Source organism: Sinocyclocheilus grahami, unplaced genomic scaffold (assembly GCF_001515645.1).
Source record: "Sinocyclocheilus grahami isolate Dianchi unplaced genomic scaffold, SAMN03320097.WGS_v1.1 scaffold29.1, whole genome shotgun sequence".
NCBI classification, from domain to species: domain Eukaryota; kingdom Metazoa; phylum Chordata; class Actinopteri; order Cypriniformes; family Cyprinidae; genus Sinocyclocheilus; species Sinocyclocheilus grahami.
Window position 1 is genome coordinate 354494 of NW_015505208.1, and position 18487 is coordinate 372980.

The following is an 18487-nucleotide window of genomic DNA, read 5'->3' on the forward strand; positions in this document are numbered from 1 at the left end:
GATCTTCATTACATTTTACTGAAATATCCTCCAAAATATCTTCTTCTGTGTTCCACGAAATCATACAGGTTTTTAAAGACATGAGGATGAGTAAATTATAACAATTTGGATTTTCAGAGTGAACGACTACTAGTTAATGACTAGCCCAGGTGTAATCCTGACATGAGCCTGCGTGAGAGCCACCAGTGAGAGCACACAGTACCTGAGTTGAGTCAGGGTGAGAGGAATGGTCGGGGTCGTTTGAATGGGACTCAGAGACCCTTAAAGAGGAAGTTAAACCAGAATGGAAAGAAGGGGCACGCACACTTGACCGAGACAGAGAACTCTGGGCCTCAAATGAAGAATGGGAAGTTTGAGAGGATGAAGAGAAAGGGAAGGGAGACTGCCCATTGGGGAAATTAGTGATGATTGCCCAGATTTCATCATCAAGTTTGCGTACGTCATCAGCAGGGTGCTAGTGAGAATAAGACAACGGATGGAACAGGAAATATAGTGACTCAAAGGCTTTGTTCAGATAGGCAGCAAATATTAGTGCGTTTATAACACAAATCCATTCAGTTTGAAGAGCAAGAAACAAAGAAACCTAATTTAAAAAGTTGGTCAGATAGAATTTAAATTCTACTTATATTTCATTGTGGACAGTACATACTGTATGTAAAATGCCTCTGGTTTGTTGTTTGAGAAAATCTCTTGGGCTGATGCTATAATACAGTCATTATTATAGTAATCAATGAACACTGCTGCTCAAAGTTTGAGGTAAGAAAGATTTTACTTTTTTTTTGAAAGTATGTTTTGTAAGTAATGTTTATGCCCACCATTTGTTTATTTGTTAAAAATACAGTAATATTGTGAAATATTAATACAGTTTAAAATAACCATTTTCTATTTAAATAGGTTTTCAAATGTATTTCATTATTGTGATGACAAAGCTGAATTTTACTCCATTCTTCAGTGTCACATGATCCTTCACAAATCATATTGAACTGGTGCTCAAGAAACATTTCTTATTATTTTCAATGCTGAAAACGGTTACGCTGCTTCATTGGTGGAAAACGTGATACCTATTTTTAAAACAAATATTTTGAAACACTATAAATGGCTGTCAACTGTCACTTATGATCAACTGAATGCATCTTTGCTAAATAAAAGTACCATTTTTGAAATAAAAGTATCTTTCAAGAAAAAAAAAAAATCATACTGACCCCAAATGTTTGAACGGTAGTAGACACATGGTCTTTTGAGTCTAACAAATGAATGGATCAAACAGAGAGCCATTTCTAGAGATCGGACCAGAAAAACAAACCAGATTTTTGTGCAGTGTAAACAAAGCCAAAGAGAGAGAGCGAAGAGACCGATGTGCCAAAACTTGAAGTTGAGAGGAAAGAAAGGGACATGCAGCCAATCAGATGATTAAATGATTAAATGCATGCAGGGAAGTGTTAATAACGTCAGTGTAAGAACCAGGATAGCATGTATGCTCTCACCTCAAGTGTTCATTGTGTTTAAGTGGTGTCACAGCAAAATATTTTCAAACCTCACTTTGCTTCATGCTGTTTTTCTCTCAAATATAATATCCCTTTCGATTCAAACATCTACAGGTGGAGTTAATGCATGAAGATATTATGTAATGTGACCTTCACTGATTCTATGGAAGTTCAGCATATCAGTCAGTTTTCTAGTAATTAATTTTCAGTGCAAACTCTCCAGAAGTCAGTTTATTAAAAGCATTGAAGGATTAGAGGGAGTTCAAACATTCAGATTAAATTTAGTACATTCTGTTGCTAAAGAAATATCCATCAGTTATGTGAAACAGGAGGGTGCCACACTGTTAAAGCACCTATAGGATTCAAGTAAGGTCAGTAAAAGTGAACTAATACCTCAATGGCTTTTTTGGACCTTAAGAGGTCTTTACCCATATCGTTCAGTAGCTGCCATACAGCGACGTCCTTTCTCAGTTGGTCCTTTATCCATGATGAGTCTCTCTAGTTTTGTGAATAAAGCAATTTCTGCAATCTCGATACAAAAGCTAAATTATAAACTAATGAATTATAAACAAATAGTTGAAGAGAAGTGCCATCTGAAATTTCCTTCTAAAATGAGCATTTTTCTCAGACTCTCATGTGTAGGTTTAGTAATTTGACTTTAATGGCAATGAATAGGTTCTTTTCATTGCCATTAAAGTGAAATAACTGAACATAAACATTGGAGCCTGAGAAAAATGCTCATTTTAGAAGAAAAATTCAGATGGCACTTAGAGGATTTTGCATTTGAACTCTTCAGTTACTTTTATGTAACATTTCTGTTTGACTTGTATTTCCATACAATTTAAAGACAAAAAAAACGTCACTTTCATCTGAGTCATTTCATTTTTTTAAGACTTCGATAATGCCATTTTTTCAGACACCACAGTGAACAGCGAACCCTCAATTCTAAATAATTCAATACATTCTAAAATCAAAAGTGACCACATGGTGTTAACCAGGTTGCAGGTGTCAACAGGGCCTTAGTATCCCACACTCTAAAAAATGCTGGGTTGTTTCAACCCAAATTTGGGTCAAATATGGACTAACCCAACTTTTGGGTTAAAATTTTAATTAAAAAATTTAACCCAACAGCTGGGTTAGTCCATATTTGACCCAAAGTTGGGTTGAAACAACCCAGCATTTTTTAGAGTGCATGCACTTCAAATCATAAAATCGTAACATGATGCACAGATGATCCATTCATGCATCATTCTAATTCTAGAAATACAGCAGGCCAAATCACAACAGACACACTCAACAAACATGATCACTCGCCGAACCTGCAAAGATTACCTTGTGTGCTCGTCTAGTCCGAGCAGAGTAAGACTTCTAAAAATGGCAAGTAGATTCAGAAACACTTAAATCAGTGTATCACATCCAAAACAAGGAAAAAATCTAAATATAAAGACACATCAGTCAATTTAAGCCTAAGCAAACTCAATTGGTTGACACTAGTACCTACTATAGTCTTTGTGTACACTCCAACCACTATGAAAACGGTTCTAAGCTGTAGAAGAGCTGCCCTGACTAAGTACATTTTGGAAGAAAAGGTCTTGGCAGGACGCATTTGCAGAAAGAAATCCATTTGAAGGGAATTCAAAGCGGGAGAAGATACTTCCAGATAGAACGTAAGCAAACAGAAACGAAGGCTTGTAAGAACGATAAAATACATAATGCTGCCAAACTCTACCTTGTCTCCCTGATAGGCGTTGGGTAACTGCCAATAGTGGGGCTCCTGTCCAAGATAGTTAAAGTTAGTGTAGGAGAGTTGTGTTCCATCTGTGGACAGCTCTATGGAGAAGCCACTGTCAATGCGGTTGGTGCGCTGGCGGTTTACAAGAGCAAAACCTTGGTAGTTGCCAGGGGTGAAAACGGTGGAAACCTGGAGAAAAAAGGCAGAAAATGAACATAAGCCTATACAGACTGATGAAAAGCACTGGTGTAACTCATCAGGCCCTACCACATCTCTATAATATCTGGAGCTGGAGCACTGCTGGGTGACGCCCATGCAGAAGCAGAACAGACAGCCATCTTTGTTAGCAGGACTGAGGTAGAAGGTCCCTTGCTTGCAAGTGGAACATGTTGACCCCTCAACGTTCATCTGAGTACAAACAAGTATGTTTCAAAACTGAGTTTTTATAATTGTGATGCAAAGAACACACACACACAAATATTGATTTTCTTACCTTGCAGCGACAGATTCCATTTGAACTACATCCTTCGCTACCACTTTCGTCACAACGGTAACAATCTATAAACATATTTTCTCTTGAAGTCACATTTTATTTTGTAACAAATTGGTAACGTATTTTAATGTAGGAGAAATGTTATTATTGATTATAATTTTAAGAATAATTTTACATCATCTTTGCCAGTCTTACCACCATTACCGCTGTCTGGAGTGCATCTTTGTCCAAGTTGGGGATTGCCAGTATATCCTGGGGCACATCTGAGGAAAAATAGACAACACCTTGGAAAAACTGTTTCAGAATGTCATGCAGTAAAAATAAAACCTCACTAGGAATTAACAGGGACATGACAGGACCTGCCATGAACATTAAGAGCGATTTATGACTGCTATGGCCTGTGAGTCAAACAGAATATGATTAACACATAGAGCTTCTTCAAATACTTCCTGAACGTTCTCAGACAGGCTAATATTGCTAATATAAAGTCACTGACTTAAGTACAGATTATTGGTTCACAAAGGAAGAAAAAATAAGGTTGGGGAAAAGTAATTCGTAACAAGGGATATCTTATAAAAACATGACATGTATATGCGTAAAATGCTCAAGCGAATGATATGAGTTCAAATGAACATTTCATGTTTGGTTAATGAAGCGTTACTGGAGCTTGTGGTTGTGAAAGTACATTAGACAAAAAGACGTTTCAAAACAATGGCTTACTCTATAATATAAAATGCCCAATATCAAGAAAATACTTTGGAAAACAACCAACATGGATGCTTAACACATTACATGAAATGTTTGTGCATGTACAAGCAGTTATTGATAATCAGATTCTCATTTGGCATACCACAAGAAAAGCAAAAGAGCAAACCCCTGACATTAGTATCTTTTAATGGCCACCACAAGAGAAATATAAGATCACATATAACAGAGGATCTATAGCATAATACCATGCTTCCAAGTTCAAAAAATTTATAAATTACAGCCATGAATGCTCTCAACATTCAGCAGATGTTGAGTCTTTCTCTCTTTGAAAAACGACTTTGCTGAACAGAGACGGACTGAAATAAATAAAGCCAAAGACAACCAGAAGGACCCAATCAAAGTGTCTAAGAGTGTAAAACCACCGTATCCCCAAGCTTGTGGAAGCTGAGGAACTTGAAAGAAAGTCTTACCTGGTAAATCGAGGTTCCAAGGTAGTCCAGACTAATACATTATACACTAATACAATACAATACAATCAAATACAATACACTACACTAATACTTCAACAAACCTTTTAAACGTATACTGCTGAAAATACATAATTTTTTACATATTTGGCCAAACTGAGGTTCTATGTTGACTGAGTTCACAAACTTAATAAGACAATAAGATGAGCAGGCAGTGTGGATAAATAAAGACGAATACAATTGTATATAAATGTACAACAATGTCTGACTGCAACCAAGACATCACATAATATTATTAAACTTTATTTCCATAATTCTGCTGAAAACATCAGGAATGGATCAGATTATTAAATAAAAATGCAAAGTACCACATGCCTAGTTTACAACATGCTTGGATTATAAAAATTATGATATGTAATACCACTTCTGCATCATAGTTTGTGTTCAAACCTCAAGCCTCAACATTCAATACATTTTGAATAGTTCCTATGGGAATAAAAGAGGAAAAAACAGGTCCAATGAAAATTTTAAATGATACAGTAATTAATATATGTCTAGTATACGTCTAGTAATCAGGAATGATTTTGATGGGAATTGCCAGTCTTCCAAGAACAATATGAAGGTTCTTCAGCATAGATCTTGTTAATGTTTTTTGGCCCCTGTTGCTCTTCATGAAGAGGTCTAAAATATTAATGGTTTTAGATGTGTTGCGCCGAGTTGACTTTCTTGGAGTAGTTATTTTTACTTTGGGTTTAGGGGAGTGTAATCTTTTCTTGTCAGTTGATTTACTAGAAGCAGTTGTGTAGGTAGACTCCTCAGCTTGGCTGGACCTTAAGTCTGATGCACCTCTTGCTTCATGAGAAGGAACTAATTGATTTTGCCTAGAGGACTTCGTCTTGGAATGTCTTGTCTTTGTTTGGACGTTGTGAGAAGGTTTGCTGATGTTTGTGGGTTTTTTGGATGGTCTTACTTGCAAATAATTTCTTTGTGTTTTCATAGATTTGGATGATTTTTTTGAAGGAATATGTGCCCCTTTTTGTGGTTTGCTTGATGACTTGGAAGATTTAGCTGCGATTTTTGTATGCGATGGAGAAGGAATCTGAAATTTAGTTGCAGATTCTTCTTTTACTTGTGGCTTTGTAGGTGAACGGGATAGTTGGTCATGATTCCTTGTAGCTTTTTGAGACTTACCATTTACTTTTGGACCACTTTTGTGGTGTTTTTGAGGAGTTAGGGAAACTTCAGTTGGTGCCTTTCTTTTTTGTTGATTCTGTTGCGTTTCATTGGAGGTGACCAAGGTTGAAGTCCTTTCAGAGGATGTAGTAAGGGGACGGCTGACAATAACTTTGGGAACTGTTGATCTCCTAGCAGATTTACTATGATATTTGTTGTCTGCCTTTGATGTGAAATTGGTTTTAATGTCTCTTCTTGTTGATATTGGTTGGATCTTTTTAGTTGAGAACTTTGCTTGCCTCTTAGTTGAACTTTCATTCATCTGGGAACGGCCAGATGCAAAGCTGGTTGTGGAGATAGTACGAGGAGTTGGCAGGGTTTTGGGAATAATAGTTCTCTTCTGAAATCCGCTGGTAGAAAAGCGAGTAATCCAAGCTGTAGTCAAGGCTGGAATCGGGGTGGTAGCAACCACAGCGGTTTCTCTGCGATCCTGTGGTGGACGTGCCACATGACGTGCACGTTTGACTTTGTCTAACTCTTGCGCTAGGGTAGTGAAGCCATCAATTAGTATCTCAAGTTTGTGTTCTAGTTTACTTAGTCTTGTATTAATGTCTGTGTATTTGTTGGCCAACTTATTAATTCTGTCTTTCTGGTCATTTGGAGACAAAACACTGGTTAGTGTCTTCAGTTGAGAGCTGAAGCGACTGTGCTGCTTCCTTATGTTCTCGAAGCTGTCTTTCATGTCCAGTGTGTTGCTCTCAAGCATACTAAGGCGTTGGTTGAAGCGATTCATGTGCATCCTCAAGAGCAGCTGGAAGCTCTGCTGTCGCGCCTCAGGACTTGGTGTGTAACGCAGTGGCTCACGAGTCCAACGGTGACTTAAAGTATGTATAGTTGTTGACAGCAAAGATCTTGTAGTTCTTTCAGGTCCTGAAAAGCTACTATCTTCTCTACTATCAAAGTTTTCTTCAATGTCATGGTCAGTTGTATCCAGAACTTGCTTCTTCCCAGGGCTGAAGTAGAAAGCATCATCACATGTAGTGGGGAGGAAACCTTTAGATCCTTCAAGGTAAAAGTCTCCGCAGTTGGAAATGCTGAGAGCCATGATGAGACAGGGCAAGTTGGAACCAAATTTCTTTTTAAATATAAGAAATGTGTTTTTTATCCCAGACACCCAAAAGCTTTTACCCTCTGAGCAAGTGACAAGGATCCCAAATCCATGTCATCAACTTGTTTATGCTTCAGTATGGGAAGCAAAACAACCCTAGAAGACCCACAAATGTCTAGAAGAAGAGTTTGAAATAAGAAAAAGTTGCTCAAAATGCAGCAAAGGCTTTACAAAGATGCACTGAAGCATTAAAATAAGTGACATTATGCAACTAATTACTTCAACACCTTCAAAAAGACATCTCAGCCTTGCTGACAGTAAGAAGGAAACTTTACTCTCTCAGTAGAGAAGTGAAACCTTTATGCTTGATAAAGGTGCCTTTTTTAGATATACAATACATTAATATTTTAATCACCACTGCTTCCACTTATAAACTCCTCCAAAAAAGCCTTCAGACATCGACACTTGGTATGGGTTGCACTGATTCAAGGCTTGCTTCTCCCATACCACCAGACAAATGCCATTCAATCACAAATGGTTGAAGAGATGCTGGAAAGCAACAGACACATGCTTTCTGGCAGTAGAAAAAGAATGCCAATCACCAGTTTGGCCAGCCCAGCTTTTCTGAATGGGAGGTTTACCCCCTCATTGGACCATAGACACTTACCTTTCACAGCGTCTTCCAGTATAACCAGCAGGACATTCACATGTGGGCTGTCCATCTGAGTCCAAGTAACAAGATGAAGGCCTTCGGAAGAAGAAAATTATTAGATTGGATGAATATGAATTATAGGTTATGCCTAAAGAATAGCCTCGTTATTTGAAAAAAAAAATGTCTTCGATAAAGTTGATAGATAAAGGCAAACTCACTGGCTACTGGAGTGTCCTAGACAAGGACAGGGTCTACATGCCTGTGGATCACCAGTCTTTGGATTTCCATAGAAACCAGGGAGGCAATTTTCACAACGGCGCCCAACTGTGTTATGCAGGCAATTCTAAAACAGGGAAAAAGGGAAAGTGTCATAAATTACTCCAGATTAGGAATGGTTCAACTAGTCAGGATAGTGTATTTTTCTTATATACTTTGGTAATAAAGACTTTCTTGACAAGTGATTCAATAACAGACTAGTTGATTAATAAGGAATTTATGTTTTTTTTATTCATATACATTTTATTCATATACATTTTTTGGTCTTTAATTTTATTCATCATAGTTGAATAGTCAACCATTTATCCAATAACCGACTATTTCATTATTCAGGCTGATCAGTTTGATGAGTTAGATAGCATTGATTTGTTTTGATTTTAGTCATGATAGTCAACCAGTAATCCGATAACTGACTAATTACTGAAATTACTGAGGATGAATAGTTTATGAAGATCATTTTATATAATATTAGCATTGATTTTATTTTCCCACAATGGTCAACTAGTGAACCAGTCATGCAATAACCAACTCGTTAATTATTGAGGTTGACTAAGTTTATGGAGTTTTTTCTTTTACTGTATACTTATAACTTTGATTTAGTTTTTCACAGTGGTCAACTAGTCAGTTATTGGATTATGGATCAATTAATTGTAGAAACATTTTAGTAAAAACAATCAATAATCAATAAGGTCAACTGTTTTATGTAAATTTTATATTATGTGTACATTTTTGGTTTTGATTTTATTCTTAATAAACGACCAGTCATCCGACTTGTAAATTACAGAGGTTGCATAGTTTATGGGGGTTCATTTCTTTTATATTCTTATTGCTTTTATTTTCACAGTGGTCAACTAGTTGACTTGTCATTCAATAATTGACTAGTGAATAAGTGAGGTTGACTTTTTTTTTTGTTAGATATGCTTTCTTTAACTGTTTCTGAACAACCCCCCTGCTAAGAAACAAGTCCAACTGGGGTCAGATGAACCCAAATCCAGCCTAATTATGCAGGGCTTCCAGTTACAACTGACTAGTAAACTAGAAAAGTCAACTGACCAACTAGGAGATTTTGAATATATGTTGTTTTGCACATCCTTACTTCATACAAACTCCATAAATCATCCAGGAACAGCATAATCACTGCAATGGAAAGGTTAACTCACCAGGCAATCTCCAGTCTCTGACTCACAGCCGCTGGCATGCCCATGGCAGTCACACTTCTCACAGGTGCCAAGATAAAGTCCAGGTGTACGGGTGTAGCCAACATCACAGTCCTGCAAACAATGAGTGAGTCAGAGGTGGCTGGGTTCACAGGTCTCTATGGATGAAACTCTGCATCCATTCTCTTCATTGACTTTAGAGATAAAATGTTCCATGAGTTGCTAAGAACTTCCATTTAGAGATCAATAAAAATAAATAAAAGGCTGTTATTTACTTGACAGGCAGAACCTCTGCTTTAGGGGAAGGTTTTTGCATCAACTCAGGCTGACACAAGTTCACACAGACAGAGTGTTGCTATTTAAAGTTAAAGCAATATACCTGGCAAGAAGGTCCTGTGTATCCTTGAGGGCAGGCACACTCCTCCACCTCCAGAGCCCTTTCATTTCCTGTAGAGTGGGGCACTGCAATGTCCATTTGTATATTGGAGATACTGAACAGGACAGATTGAGATTAAACACTAATATCCTGTTCACAAAATCAGTTAAGCGACAGATAGGAACCTAACAGGACAATGTGACACCATCTAGAGGATGCATATATAAAGGACATCAAAAGTCAATGTATAATAAATGAGCAAGAGCAAAACTAAAAGTGCAAAGTTACCTGCTCTCAGCCATATTGTATGCATAAGTGGCTCTGATCATAAAGACGCTGATATTGGCCAAAGCCATCAGCAGGTGCTCTCTAGTACATGGCTGTCCATCCGACCGTCTCCATGCAGACTGGGGGGATCACAGGCAATGAAAACTCATATAGCAAATCAAGTTAGATCAAGTTTCACCTTATGGCCTTTAAAAAAAAATTATTATAAAAAAAAATTATTATTATTAAAAAAAATTAAGATAATATTCTTATTATTATTTGTATAATTATTTATTTAAAATACAAAATTTATGTGAAATATGAATGTATTATGGTTAAGATGATGACAAATTAATTTATTTGAAATATGAAATGTATTTTTATGAATATAAACAAAGGAATTATTATTTTTATAATGTATACATACAGCACCCAAAAATGTAACTTATATTTAAAATTTAATTCCTTTGGACCACATAATAAAGAGAAGATAAATAGATACATATACAATTAAAAATACATATATTTGCAACACACCTCTCTAAAAGGCACAGTGATGGTGGCTGGTTTTCCAGCAAATGTTCTGGTCTGAGAATAATGTTCCAGGAAGATGTTGTTGCCTTGGAGAACCACATTTGGTTGTCCATCAAGCACTAGTGAAAGAGCTTGCAGCTCATAATGCATCCTGTACTGCAGTTCTCCACCATATGCTGTGACCTTTACGCAGGACAGGAAAACATGTTTTAAAAAGCAGCACACTGACATGTGCTATATAACCTGACAAAGGCCAAATTGTAAATATGGCATTGTACCGCACAGGATGTTCTCACCTTGTCCCCTCTAAAACTCTGAGGCAGGACCCAGTAGTAGATGTCATTAGGGATACTGGTGAAGGATCGGTAGACCACCTCTGCACTGGCTCTCTGAGTGATGCCCTCAGAGATGGTCCTAGTATTTGCTGCATTGGAAAGTGTGAAGAGCTGGCCATTGACACCACCTCGAACCTTCAGAATAACCAACAAATATAAGCAAAAAACATTCAAACATCTATTTTAAAGGTACAACTATGAAAAGATTAGAGGATGCGGTTACCTGATCTCTGCTCCAGGTTGAACTGGCACACTGTTTAGTCACTCCCATACAGAAACACTGCAAGCAACCTTCAGGATTATCAGCCGCCAAATTAAAAGCACCATTCTTACACTCATCGCAAAGAGCACCAACCACATTGGCCTGCACAACAGAAGAGCAAACACTGTTTGAACATTTATATGATGTATGTTTTCAACACTGTTAATAATGTTTCTTGAGCAGCAAATCAGCATATTAGAATGATTTCCGAAGAATCGTGTGACACTGATGACTGGAGAAATGGATGTGGAAAATTCAGCTTTGCCATCACAGGAATAAATTACATTTTAAAATAATAACAGAAATAATAGAAAACAGCTGTTATAAATTAAACTTATATATATATATAACTTTAAAAAAACGTATATAAATTTTTGATCAAATAAATGCTGCTTAAGAGACTTTCCGATCCCAAACTTATTAATGGTGGTGTATTAAAAAAGAGAGTATCTGTAGTGCAATTTAATACCTTGCAATAGCATGGTTTGCTGATGGGATTGATGGTTCCTCTGTTATCACACTTGGTAATCGCTGAACAGGGATAAGAACACCATATGGTTGACAAATGCACCTGAATGCTTTGAACATCCTGGTCACAAACAGCTGGCATTCCAGCATGCAGTGCACTGAGTGTTAATCATTATCTAAATCTTCACTTGACCTTCAGGGTAAAATGAGGCAGAAATTCCAAGAAAAGAAATAGCTTAAGGCAAACAAATAAATCTTGCAGCTAATATTAATCGAATAAATCATTTACTATCACAACTGTAAACAAAAATAAAGGAAAAATGCTCACGGCTAGCAGCAGGGATACATTGGCCGTTGGGCTGAAGAGGGTTGCCGACATATCCTGGAGCACATCTGTGGCAAAAAAAAAAGACAGATGATGACATATTTCTTATATACATGCACTCAGCACCACAAAATGTAGTGTTAAAAACAACAAGTATATGCAAACGAGCTGCAACATTACTTCTCACAACGTCGCCCTGTATAACCAGGTCTGCAAGCATCACATGTTGCCTGGTTGTCATGGTCCAGGAAGCAAGTATCAGAAAACCTTTAAACACATCAACATTTTGTTATTTTGTCAAAATTCCATTCAAAATTTTTTTATTACTATTTACTATTACTAATTTTAATTATATTATATTATATTATACAGGTTTTAGATCTTTACCGTCGAGACGTCTCTGTGTATGGACAAGGACAGGGTTTGCAGTCATCATATCTTCCTCGACTTGGGTCACCAAAGTAGCCAGGTTTGCATTTGTCACACTGAGGTCCTTCTGTGTTATGCTGACAACTCTGTCACATGACATTTGTGTGTGACATTCAGTAAACTACTGATGCAGTGTATAAGTTATCGACATATTTATAAAAACACATTCTTACCAGGCAGTGTCCACTAATAGGGTCACAGGCACTGGCATGACCATTGCAGTTGCAGCCAGCACAGATGCCCAGGTAGGGTCCAGGTACCCGCTCGAAACCAGGGGAGCAGGACTCACAAGACAGGCCTGAATACCCAGTAGGACATCTGTGTGAGATCAACAATTGGCACAGATTAACACTTTCCACACAGAATTCTCAAAAAACATCAACAACAAAATCAGCATCTGGACTAAAAAACATTTGACTTACTCTGAATTACTCTTAGTGTCCACAGAACATGCAAAATTGCGAGAGGTGATTTGAGAGGAGCTTTTTATTTTCATATTTATATATTTTTATATAAAGGCACACTAACCTGCACTCCTCCACGTCTCGCGGGTTCCCCTGCTGTGTGAACTCTTTGGTGGTGGTCTCCATGCTGATGTCACTCAGGCCCACACTGGCCATGCGGTTGTCATAAATGGTGCGAATGTGGATGCTCTCCAAATTGGCCAAGGTCATCATGAGGTCATCACGAGTTGCGGTTCGTCCTGAGGAGTGCTGCCAGTTTTCCTGAGACACAGAAACGGAGAGGTGAACCACCTCACATAACACTAACAAGAAATACTGCTGCAAAACTACTTTAAACAAAAATAACATTTCACCATTTTAAATAATGATTTTTTTGGTATATGGTATTAATACAGTTTTATACTTCAGTCTTACACCGATGTTTTAGCAGTGTAGAGCTGACAATACTGCAAATTCATTACAATTTTACACAAAACTTTGAGATTTTATTTGCTTTATTATTTTTAGATAATATTAAATAACCCTGTATTCTGTTGACAGCTCTTATATGAGCAAGTGTATGCCATGGTTATGACAACGTTTGTTTGTTTTTCTCAGTACTTCAAAGCATAAGTTTATTACTTCAAGTTTAAAATGAAGAATTCTGAAAAAAAAAACATTTTAAAATAAAATTTTTAATAAAAATTATGTACACACTACTACTCAAATGTCTGCTCTGGGGTCAGCAAGTGTTTTTTTTAAAAAGCAACAACACATTTTTGTTGCAACAAAAAGTTACACTAAAGACATGATTAACTAAAGACAAAAATATTAAGCTGTTTTCAACTGTAATAATAATAATAATAATAGGAAATGCTGCTTGGGCAACAAATCAGCATATTAGAAAGATTTCCCATGTGACCCTGGCACAATGATACTGAAAATTCAGCTTTGCCGTCACATGAATAAATTACATTTACAAATATTTTAAAATACAACAGTTATTTGAAACTCTAACAAAATTTCACAATATTAATGCTTTACTTTATTAGCCTTGGTGAGCAGAAGAGTCTTTTTTCAAAGACATAAAAAGAATCCAAACCTTTGAACAGTAGTATGTAAAATAAATGTTATATATTTAAGCATTTCACATATGTGGCTTACCTCTGTAAACTTGATCCGTCTACGGTTGATTGTGTCAGGTAAAGTGGGGTCGCCTCTACGGTAAATAAATTTCTGCCCGTTGCCGCTCAGCACAACATCAGGTTTCTCCTTTAATTCCGATCCACCTCGCTGCAGTGAGTAACTCACTTTAAAATTCAGATAACCTCCATACAAGTCAACCTGTACAACACAGACACAGTGTCCAGAATACCAAGATACTGAAGCTTCCCAAGCTTTCAAAGACAATCAAGCTACCACATTTGAATATTCACAGTGACAGAGAGAGAAGAGACAGCTAATGATAGGGAGAAGATGGAAATGGGATTGCACGAAAACAGGAAGATACGGATTACTCAATGTTTTATTGAGCTCCTATCTACATTTGTTCAGTTGAGTATTGTGGAGGGGAGAGAAACCTTGTTGCCCAGGAACTGGCGAGGCAGAGTCCAATAGGAGTCTTGATCAAGGAAACGGCGAGACAGATCCACTAGCTGGAACTCCTCACTCTCTGGATTGATCAACATCTGAGTGGAGGAGAGAGGTGGTTGGGTGCCTGGACGACTAGGAAATGACACATTGACTCCTGTGGATAAAAAGATAGATAGACAGAGACAAACAGAAAAAGGTAGTGTATTATATTTTCAATACCAGTGTAATTGTTCCTTTAAAGAGGTAGTTCACCCAAAATGGAAAATTCTGTCATTAGCGACTTACCCTCATGTTGTTCCAAACATGCAAGACCTTCGTTCATCTTCGGAACACAAATTAAGATATTTTTGATGAAATCTGAGAGCTTTCTGACCCTGCATAGACAGCAACGCAACTACCATGTTGAAGGCCCAGAAAGGTAGTAAGTACATTGTTAAAATAGTCCATGTGACATCAGTGGTTCAACCATAATTTTATGAAGCTACGAGAATACTTTGTGCGCAAAGAAAACTAAAATAATGACTTTATTCAACAATTTCTTCTCTTCCGTGTCAGACTTCGACACAAGTTCTTACTACGTTTCTGGGTCTTAAACATGTCAGTTGTGTTGCTGTCTATGCATGGTCATACACTCTCGGATTTCATCAAAAATATCTTAATTTGTGTTCCAAAGATGAACCAAGGTCTTTCGGGTTTGGAACAACATGAGGGTCTCTAAATTATCAACATGATCTAAACTTCACAAAAAAATTAGTTGAACATAATATACTACATGCCTTTTGCAGACTGGTAACATTTTTTTATAAAGTAAATATAAGAATGTCCTTTATATTGTTAGCAATATTTCAAGATGAAGACTTGCTGGACTGAAACAACTTTGAAAAATTTTGCTAAATTGTGAGTATCAAATGTGATGTATCAGGTTTTTGATGAACATTTGTTCATTTGCATTATGTTCGTTTTAGATATGTTTTGTTCCCCACAACTTAAACAGAAATACAGAGTGACCATTGATATTCTTAATGCATTTCATCTAAGTTTACAGTTAGAAGGCTACAGTTTTAAAAAATCTCATTGATTTACATTAGAAGTTAACTGAATTTCACCTTATTTTTTGGCCTTATAAAATTATAATTTAGTTTAGGCCTCTGAACAAAAAATGGCTTTTTTCCCTCCTTGAGCTAGAATGACATTCAACAAAAAAATATATGCATATTTTTATATATTATGTCCGAAGGTAAATAAAAAATCTGACTGATTCAATGTCTGGCTTTATAGGGTTAGTGATAATTATCATGAGTTACACATAAGATGACACCAACAGTTGCCACAACAACTACATTCTCCAACTGTAAATCCATAAACATAAATGCAAAAATCTGAATTTTTAATCAGTTGAGTACCTTTGAAGTCCTCTTCCTCTGTGAAGCGCAGTGTGATTTGGCTGCGGTAGCGACCGGTGCTCTGACAGTGCTTTGTGATGCCAAAACAGAAGCATGGCATGCAGTGATCGCCCACGCTAAAATGTCCATCACGGCAGTTACCTGCTAACACGTACAGAGAGGATGACACAACTGGACAAGAACGACATGGAAGACAAAGGATAGTAAGACCACCACCGTCAGGTTTGAGCTGCCTCACAGTCACGAGACAACAATGTCACGGCATGTGGTCAAAGAACAGCAGGATAACCTGTGTCTCGCAAATAAAAGATGACATCCATAGTCTCTTCGGAAAGAAAGTATCAATCGAGAACAAACATAATACAGAACACATAGTAATCCAAATATGTTCGCACCATATGGAGCTGATGCAGTACCTGGGTTTGGTCTCTGAGACAGGCTGAGGACCCCGTCAGGAATGGCAAACACAAGGCCTTTAGCGTTGATGGCCTCGCAGGTGTACGCACCCTGGTCACCTTCCTTCACGTCGCGGATGGTGATCGTTCCTCGCCCATTCTCATTGTCACAACGTCGCCCTGTGTAACCGGGTCTGCAGGCGTCACATGTTGCCTGGTTGTCATGGTCCAGGAAGCAAGTATCTGAAAGCCTTTGAACAAATCAACAGACCAGTTTAACATTTCACAAAGATGTTTTGTCAAAGTTCCATTCAAATAATCTAAATTACTATTACTATTATTAATACTAATAATATATAATCATAAGTAAAAAAAATAAATAATGTAAATTATTATTTTCAGAATTAAATTATTATTATTATAAATCATTTAGATTATATCATGTTAAATAATAAAAAAAAAAGATAAAGCTCATTTTCAGAACAACATTATTCTATTATTACATATTATTTTAGATAATTTTTATATTATGTACAAAGGTATGATATCTTTACCGTCGAGAAGTCTCTGTGTATGGACAAGGACAGGGTTTGCAGTCATCATATCGTCCTCGACTTGGGTCACCGAAGAAGCCAGGCTTGCATTTGTCACACTGAGGTCCTTCTGTGTTATGCTGACAACTCTGTCACATGACATTTGTGTGTGACATTCAGTAAACTACTGATGCAGTGTATAAGTTATCGACATATTTATAAAAACACATTCTTACCAGGCAGTGTCCACTAATAGGGTCACAGGCACTGGCATGACCATTGCAGTTGCAGCCAGCACAGATGCCCAGGTAGGGTCCAGGTACCCGCTCGAAACCAGGGGAGCAGGACTCACAAGACAGGCCTGAATACCCAGCAGGACATCTGTTTGAGATCAACAATTCGCACAGATTAACACTTTCACACAGAATTTTTAAAGTGACAAAAAAGAGGTGATTTAAGAGGAGCTTGATATGTTCTGACAGGCCTGTAATCCTATCTGTTGATTTAAAGGCACACTAACCTGCACTCCTCCACGTCTCTCGGGTTCTCCTGCAGGGTGAATTCTTTGCTGGTGGTATCCATGCTGATGTCACTCAGACCGACACTGGCCATGCGGTTGTCATAAATGGTGCGAATGTGGATGCTCTCCAAATTGGCCAAGGTCATCATGAGGTCATCACGAGTTACTGCTCGTCCTGAAGAGTGCTGCCAGTTTTCCTGAGACACAGAGACAGAGAGGTGAATAACACTAACAAGCAACACTGCTGCAAAACGATTATCTTTTAAGAATCACTATTTGTTTGTTTTTTATGGTACATGGTATTAATACAGTTTTATTTGTCAGTCTTACACAAATGTTTTAGCAGTGTAGAGCTGGCAATACTGCAAATTTTTCTGTCTGTACTGTCAGCATCTCTTGTCAACAGCAAGTGTATGCCATGGTTATGACTTCAAGTTTTTTTCTCAGTACTTCAAAGCATAACTGTTAATTACAATACAAAATAAAAACAAAATAAAATTCAAATAAAAATTATATACGCAATACAGTTCAAAATTCTGGGGTAGGTAATTTTTTTTTTTTTTATTAATGATAAAAAAAAGTGACACTAAAGACATTTTTAATATTACTAAAGTGTTCCATTTCATATAAATGCTGTTCTTTTGACCTTTCTACTTAAATAATCTTGGGAAAAATAGTGTCACAGTTTCCACAAAAATTAAGCCATTTTCAACTGTAATATTAATAATAGGAAACATTTCTTGAGCAGCAAATCAGCATATTAGAATGATTACTGAAGGATCATGTGACACTGAAGACTGGTGTAATGGCAGCTGAAAATTCAGCTTTAATATCACAGGAATAAATTACATTATAATATTTTAAATTAGAAAGCAGTTATTTTACATTGTAATAATGATGTTTAACAATATTAATGTTTTACTGTATTTTTATCAAATAAATGTAACCTTGGTGAGCAAAAGAGTCTTCTTTCAAAAACAAAAAACTGTCACATCTTTGAATGATAGTGTGCATATATCTTATAAAAATATATTTTATATACTTATGCATTTCACATATGTGGCTCACCTCTGTAAACTTGATCTCTCTATGGTTGATTGTGTCAGGTAAAGTGGGGTCGCCTCTGCGGTAAATATATTTCTGCCCGTTGCCGCTCAGCACAACATCAGGTTTCTCCTTTAATTCCGATCCACCTCGCTGCAGTGAGTAACTCACTTTAAAATTCAGATAACCTCCATACAAGTCAACCTGTACAACACAGACACAGTGTCCAGAATACCAAGACGTCGAAGAGCTTCAATACATATTTCACACATGCTTCCCAAGACAATCTAGCTACCACATCACAGTGACA

General features: G+C 37.1%; 1 protein-coding gene across 1 annotated transcript in view; it reads right to left on the minus strand.

Moving 5' to 3' along the window:
* The window catches only part of LOC107571434 (basement membrane-specific heparan sulfate proteoglycan core protein-like), a 61616-nt gene that overhangs the window by 37818 nt on the left and 5311 nt on the right, over positions 1-18487 (minus strand). Inside the window, 26 exon segments of the mRNA XM_016257764.1 lie at positions 3214-3405; positions 3484-3624; positions 3710-3774; positions 3905-3972; positions 7833-7913; positions 8036-8160; positions 9254-9364; positions 9630-9741; positions 9915-10033; positions 10431-10610; positions 10724-10897; positions 10986-11126; positions 11494-11555; positions 11821-11885; positions 11998-12084; positions 12205-12332; positions 12420-12564; positions 12775-12971; positions 13854-14033; positions 14270-14436; positions 15686-15856; positions 16102-16331; positions 16635-16762; positions 16850-16994; positions 17134-17330; positions 18202-18381. Coding sequence (XP_016113250.1) covers positions 3214-3405; positions 3484-3624; positions 3710-3774; positions 3905-3972; positions 7833-7913; positions 8036-8160; positions 9254-9364; positions 9630-9741; positions 9915-10033; positions 10431-10610; positions 10724-10897; positions 10986-11126; positions 11494-11555; positions 11821-11885; positions 11998-12084; positions 12205-12332; positions 12420-12564; positions 12775-12971; positions 13854-14033; positions 14270-14436; positions 15686-15856; positions 16102-16331; positions 16635-16762; positions 16850-16994; positions 17134-17330; positions 18202-18381 — 3591 coding nt within the window.